Raw genomic sequence first — 6,000 nt, 5'->3', positions numbered from 1 at the left:
GCACATCACCTAATATGCTTAATTGGTAGTAGGCTTTCGAGCCTATACAGCTTGGAGTAAGACAACATGCATGAAGAGGATGATGTGGACAAAATCCTCATTTGCCTAATAATTCTGCACTCCCTGTATACTTACTGTATAATTATAGAAGTTATAGTATATTATATATAATCCTACCTGTGTGTTGGTTAATTACATAATCAGGTGGAGGCAGGGACCTCACAGTAGAAACATATTCTTATAAGTTTCTGTTTTAGTGTATTTTTAAACATCAAGAAGTCACAAGCATAAGGAGAACACTCCATGTTTAAAGAAGGAAGGTGTATTCATAGGAATGATTTATTATTAAGAGAGACATACGAACATCATTTTTTCACCCCCCAAAAAACACATGTTCAAAGCACAATATCAGCTTGATATCAGACAGAACTGCCACATGAAATTAAACAGAAGCTGTCAGTTGAATCATGATGAAGCTGTCCTTTATGAGTTGTGGAGTCAAGCTGCTCTATATTTTTGGCCACCAGATGTCACCAAAGAGGACTGTGTTGACAGGCTTAGAGTAATGAACCGTTTTTCAATACGAGCTTCAGAAAGCTTCATTTGGCCATCTATATACAAAACAACTAATCTAGCCCACCAGACTTGACAGGTCCCAGTTTATAGCCAGCCCTATTCAGTCTTAAGCAAAAAAAAGAAAGAAAAAAATTGCTTTAGATAACCTACTATGTTTTAAATCAATCACTGAGGTAGTAAAAGAATTGTTTTTGACTATTATCATGAGCTCTCTGTTTCTTTTCCAGACAACGTCCAGCAATGGGAAAGTGTTTAGCAGCCTTCGCAGCAGCATTCCCTGTTGCCTTTCTTGAGCCTCACATGAACAAGTTTAACAGCTTTTCCATCTATAACAGCAAAGGAAGCAAAGACAGAGCAGGTGAGACATGTACATAAAGAAAATGATGGAACATACAAATCCGGAGGTAGCTGTACTTTCTTAGAGTGACGTTTCAGCGAGCACTGAGCATGTTTCTTTGAGCCTTTATATTTTACTAAAACTGGAACCATGAATACACATTACACTACATATCGCACCAACTAGCTTTTACTGTACATCTCAGAAACAAACAGAAATGTTTGTTGTGACCCTGCCGTCATGTCACTCTTAACTGTTTACACGTTAACTCTTTGGTAAAACCAAAACATTACATAAAACATGTCTGGGTTGATTGAGGAAAGGGAGGAAGGTTTCAAGAAGTGTCTTAGTAAACTATGAAAAAACTGGAGTGTGCAGTATATACATGGTGTTTGTATCTCTTGGAGACACCTACTATAACAGGAAGTACCACAAAGTGGTTTGAATACTTTTGCAGCTGTCTGTCCTACATTTGTCTGACTAACAGATTCTCCAGTTGTGTATTTCAAATAAAAAAACATTAATCCAAAGCTAAACGATGGCTGTGTGGTCTGAGAACTCATCAGTGTCAAAAATCACAAATCAAATCACATTATGTTTAATTTAATCTGCTTTCATTCCACTACTCTTTCCGCCTCTCAGCTCTAGGCCTTCCTGGGCAGGTTGGGGAGGTTTGTTCACTGATCCCCAATTTGGAGAAGTCTTTGGAGGAGATTGTAGAGCTAGCAGAGTCCGGCATGAAGTACACGCAGATGCCTCATGTTATGGAGGTAACTCTCTAATAATTAATAACTACAGTATCACCTTTGATATTCTTTCCTTAAGTTGCTTCATGTCATCAAAAAATTGGCCACGGAACCAAAATAAGTGGACATTTGTCCTGTAGTGAACACTTCAGAGCCGAAGATGGGTAAAAAAAGACATTGCTGATTAAACCCATCTGACTGTGAAGCTGTGCAAAGCTCATTATTTTTGCTTTGTTTCTACTGCTGTAGGTGGTCTTGCCGATGTTGTGCAGCTACATGTCTCACTGGTGGGAACATGGACCGGAAAGCGACCCAGACAAAGCCAACAACTGCTGCACCTCTGTGACCTCTGAATACATGAATACTCTGCTGGGAAACATTCTCAAGATCATCTACAACAACCTGGGAATAGATGAGGGCGCCTGGATGAAGAGACTGGCTGGTAAATGTTAACTCACTAATGCTGAACACTAAAATAAAATTCACTGATTCACAAGATTCATCAAACTCGCTCATCCATGTTTTTATGAGCCTGGCTTTGTGCACTGATGTGGGGTCACGTTGGACAGGGGCCGTCTCCAAAGATGGGAGCATGAAATTGTCCAATATGTCTTAATATGCTGAAGTATTAACAGCCGAACCCAACTGAAAAACAACCCCACAATATAATCCTCCCCCTCCACCAAACTTTATACTTGCCACAGTGCAGTCAGACAAGTACGGACTCAACAATTGCATTGCCAGAGAGATGTGATTCATCACTCCAGCAACACGTCTCCACTCCTCTAAAGTTTAATCGGTGATATACTAGTCTGACACTTTGCATTGTGCTTGGTGATGTAAGACTGGGATGCAGATGCTCAGCCATGGAAACTATTCCATGAAGCTCTCTAGGCACTGTTCCTTAAAATGTTCTTGAACATGAAGACTAGAGGTCTGTAGCGATTGACCGATACTGTGACTTTATATGTCCAGCCACTTTGTGGTAGAGTTGAAGAGAGAGAATTTCATGAGTGGACTTGTTGAACAGTATCACAGTATGATGCTGGACTTCATTAAACTCCTAAGATCGACCCAGTGTTTGTAGAAGCAGTCTGCATGCCTAGCTGCTTGATTGGTATACACCTGAATTCAATGACTTGGAGGGAAGATTGAATACTTTTGGCAATTTAGTGTATGTTGGAGTTAAAACTGACTAGTGACTGCAACATAAATCTAAAACTAGTAGCTCTTCTTTTGTTTTTCTTTTCTTTTCATTCAGGGGAGTGATATACTTTAAAGCTCTGCAAAGAGAATGAAACATCACAGTGAAACTTGTGCTGCAGCTGCAGGGATGTGGATGCTGTATTGGTAGAAAGAGAGCTAAACGTAAAAGCGAAGCTCTTGATTTTAGAAGGAACGAGATTGCAGATGCAAGTGGTGGGAATGAGCTTTGTCTGAAGGGTGGCTTGCATCTCCCTTAGAGAGGAATTCAGGCTTTTCGGAGCGGCTCAGAGTAGAGCCGCTATTTCTCCACATCAAAAGGAGACAGTTGAGGTGGTTGTGCATCTGACAAGGATGGGTACCTCCTGCGTGAGGTATTCTGGGCATGTCCCACTGAAAGGAGGCCCCGGGGCAGAACCAGGACATGGTGAAGAGAGTTTATCTCTCGGCTGGCCTGGGAACGCCTTGTGTTTCCCCGGACAAGCTGGAGGAGGTGGCTGGGGAGAGGGAGGTCTTAGGCTGCTGCCCCACAACCCGGCCCCAAGTAGCCGGGAGAAGATCGATAGATGGATGGATGGATAGTTTATTTGCTAATGGAACATAATACTTGCAGCTCACAGTGATGCACAAGGCAAAAATAAAACAATATGACATGAGACATGAAATCTGGTTTGTGGAGGCAGGTTAGTTAGGTTTGGCGAAGTGTTCATTGTTTTAGGTGTGCAGGCCGAGGTATGTTTGTTTGTTTGTTTGTTTGTTTTTTCACATTTTTTAAACCAATGCACACACCTCATTAGAGGGTGCTCCAAATGCTGGGGATTGCCATTTAATTGTTTGATAAAACACTACAGCACTGGAGGAAACAATTATTGTAAAAGAAAAGAATTTGTGTAATGAGCCCCTTAAGTGTTTTGCAATTTAGGTTTCCTCTTTTAAAAAGAAAATATAGTCAGTAACAGCAGTTCTTGTAATTGTGTTAAGAGGAGGACACAATGGAAGTTACATTTCACGCAAGAGGGTGTTTCATTTTCTCTCATTTTCCATTTTCTGCACTTTTTGTAAAGTTAATAAATAAAAGCTCTCCTCAGGATCAGTTTACATAAGCATCCTCAAACTGATGTTAGTTTAATTCTTTTTGCCTGCTGCTAATCATTATATGATATTCAAATGTACATACGTTCACATTTTGCGTTTTAACACCATCTCTGTTCATGTCCCCAAGTCTTCTCCCAGCCAATTATCAGCAAAGCCAAACCTCAGCTGTTAAAGACCCACTTCTTGCCCTTGATGGAGAAACTCAAAAAAGTAAGTCTCACCTTTATTATAATCTACTGCCTGGAAGTGGTGCAACTCATTTAACAGAATATAAAACTAGGTCACACTCACGGCTTGTCCTTTCTAACACTTTCTTGTAATTTTTTTTGATGTTTTTAAATGAAATTGAATTACCTATATATATTTCTTAACTAAATATCTGTTAGTATGTTTTTAAAATGGAGAAAGTGCACTATGCGAACACTCCTACTACTTAATAAAATAGTCACAAAGATTAAAGCACACAGTGCTGCTTAATATAGAAAAATCTATTACTGTATTCTTTAGAAAGCAGCTGTTGTGCTGCTGGATGAAGAACATAGCAAGGCGGAGGGGAGGGGTGAGATGTCAGAGACAGAGCTCCTCATCATGGACCAATTTACTATCCTGGTCAGAGACCTGTATGCCTTCTACCCTCTCCTCATACGATTCGTTGACTACAACAGGTACAGTGTTGTGACTGAACAAGTGACCTTCAGCTCATTGAGTGGAGTGAATTTAGACCATCTGATACAGAAGCTTAGTCACTAAGACGAAGCTGCAGTTTTGGAAAAAGAATGATTGGTTTCAGCATGTCACTAACTGTTTTGATATACTGACAGGGCCAGATGGCTTAAAGAGTCCAATCCAGAGGCAGAGGAGCTGTTCCGAATGGTGGCTGAGGTTTTTATCTTCTGGGCCAAGTCTCACGTAAGAAAATTACTGCAACATAACTATCCATCCCATAGGGCAGGTTTGGGGACCTGGGCCAACACACCTGAATCAGCTCACTAGTTCATTGCTGGGACTCTGGAGAACTTCAATACATGTTGAGGAGGTCATTTAGGCATTTAAACCAGCTGTGTTGGATCACGGACACATCTAAAAGCTGCAGGACACCGGCCCTCTAGGCCTGGAGTTGGACACCCTTGCCATAGGGTGCCAATCTGACACAGGGCTAACACAGCGAGTAGACAATCATTCACACTCACATTCACACCTGTGAGCAGTTTAGAATCACCAGGTAACTTAAACCCACTAACTGCATGTCTTTGTACTATGGGAGGAAACCAGAGTATGCAAACATAGGAAGGCAACAGTGCTAACCACCGGGCTGCCCATAAAAACATAACTGAAAATGTCCCTAAGAGGGTCAGCTGGGATTGATCTTTATATCGCTGATTTATTAAACCTGAAATAACTAATATTACATTTTCAAGATTAAACAGAAGAGAAGAGCAGCTATCTGTCTATTGACATTGCAGTTAAGCATTTACCACAATCTGTCAAAACTGAAGAAAACTAAGATAGCAGTCTTTGCTTTGGCTTTTTCTTAGTAAAGCTGCGCAGTAAACCATAACGGTCGATGCAAATGTAAGAGGAATTATTTTTCTACATGTTGACTCGTGGACAGGAGGTTTGTTATAATGTGAAACGTTTAGGTGAATATACTGATTGCAGATAAGCTACCCATGAGCACTTTGATGAAAGTGGACTTCTGACTATGGTGGACAAAGATGGCATCATGGATACTGTGGCCAAACAGGCGGCCAATTAAAGTGACCAACATACCTTTTTTCATTTGCTTATTTATCACATGTAAACTTCAGGCACATTTTGATGAAACCTTAAATACAGTACAGTACAATGCAAAACACTACAGTACAATAAATAGTTATTTTCAATGGTGTGATACTTGTTTAGTTCCTTTCTACTCAGTTCAGCACTCAAAGTGCTTTCTATTATACAATACAGTATAGCCCAGTACAATAGAATACAGTACCATGGATAATGGATCAATATAATACAGCACAATCTAACAAAATGCAGTACAGTACTAGACTT

At 40.4% G+C, this 6,000-nt stretch overlaps 1 protein-coding gene across 1 annotated transcript in view; it reads left to right on the top strand.

The window, feature by feature from the left end:
- Positions 1–6,000, top strand: part of ryr2a (ryanodine receptor 2a (cardiac)) — a gene marked incomplete in the record, with an annotated part of 281,993 nt that overhangs the window by 181,309 nt on the left and 94,684 nt on the right. Inside the window, 6 exon segments of the mRNA XM_014340412.2 lie at positions 804–934; positions 1,556–1,683; positions 1,909–2,101; positions 4,085–4,167; positions 4,465–4,622; positions 4,779–4,866. Coding sequence (XP_014195898.1) covers positions 804–934; positions 1,556–1,683; positions 1,909–2,101; positions 4,085–4,167; positions 4,465–4,622; positions 4,779–4,866 — 781 coding nt within the window.

This window comes from Haplochromis burtoni, unplaced genomic scaffold (genome assembly GCF_018398535.1).
Source record: "Haplochromis burtoni strain Fernald_Lab_line unplaced genomic scaffold, NCSU_Asbu1 Contig_367, whole genome shotgun sequence".
Classification (NCBI taxonomy): Eukaryota; Metazoa; Chordata; class Actinopteri; order Cichliformes; family Cichlidae; genus Haplochromis; species Haplochromis burtoni.
This window is presented reverse-complemented; position numbering and strand designations above follow the sequence as displayed.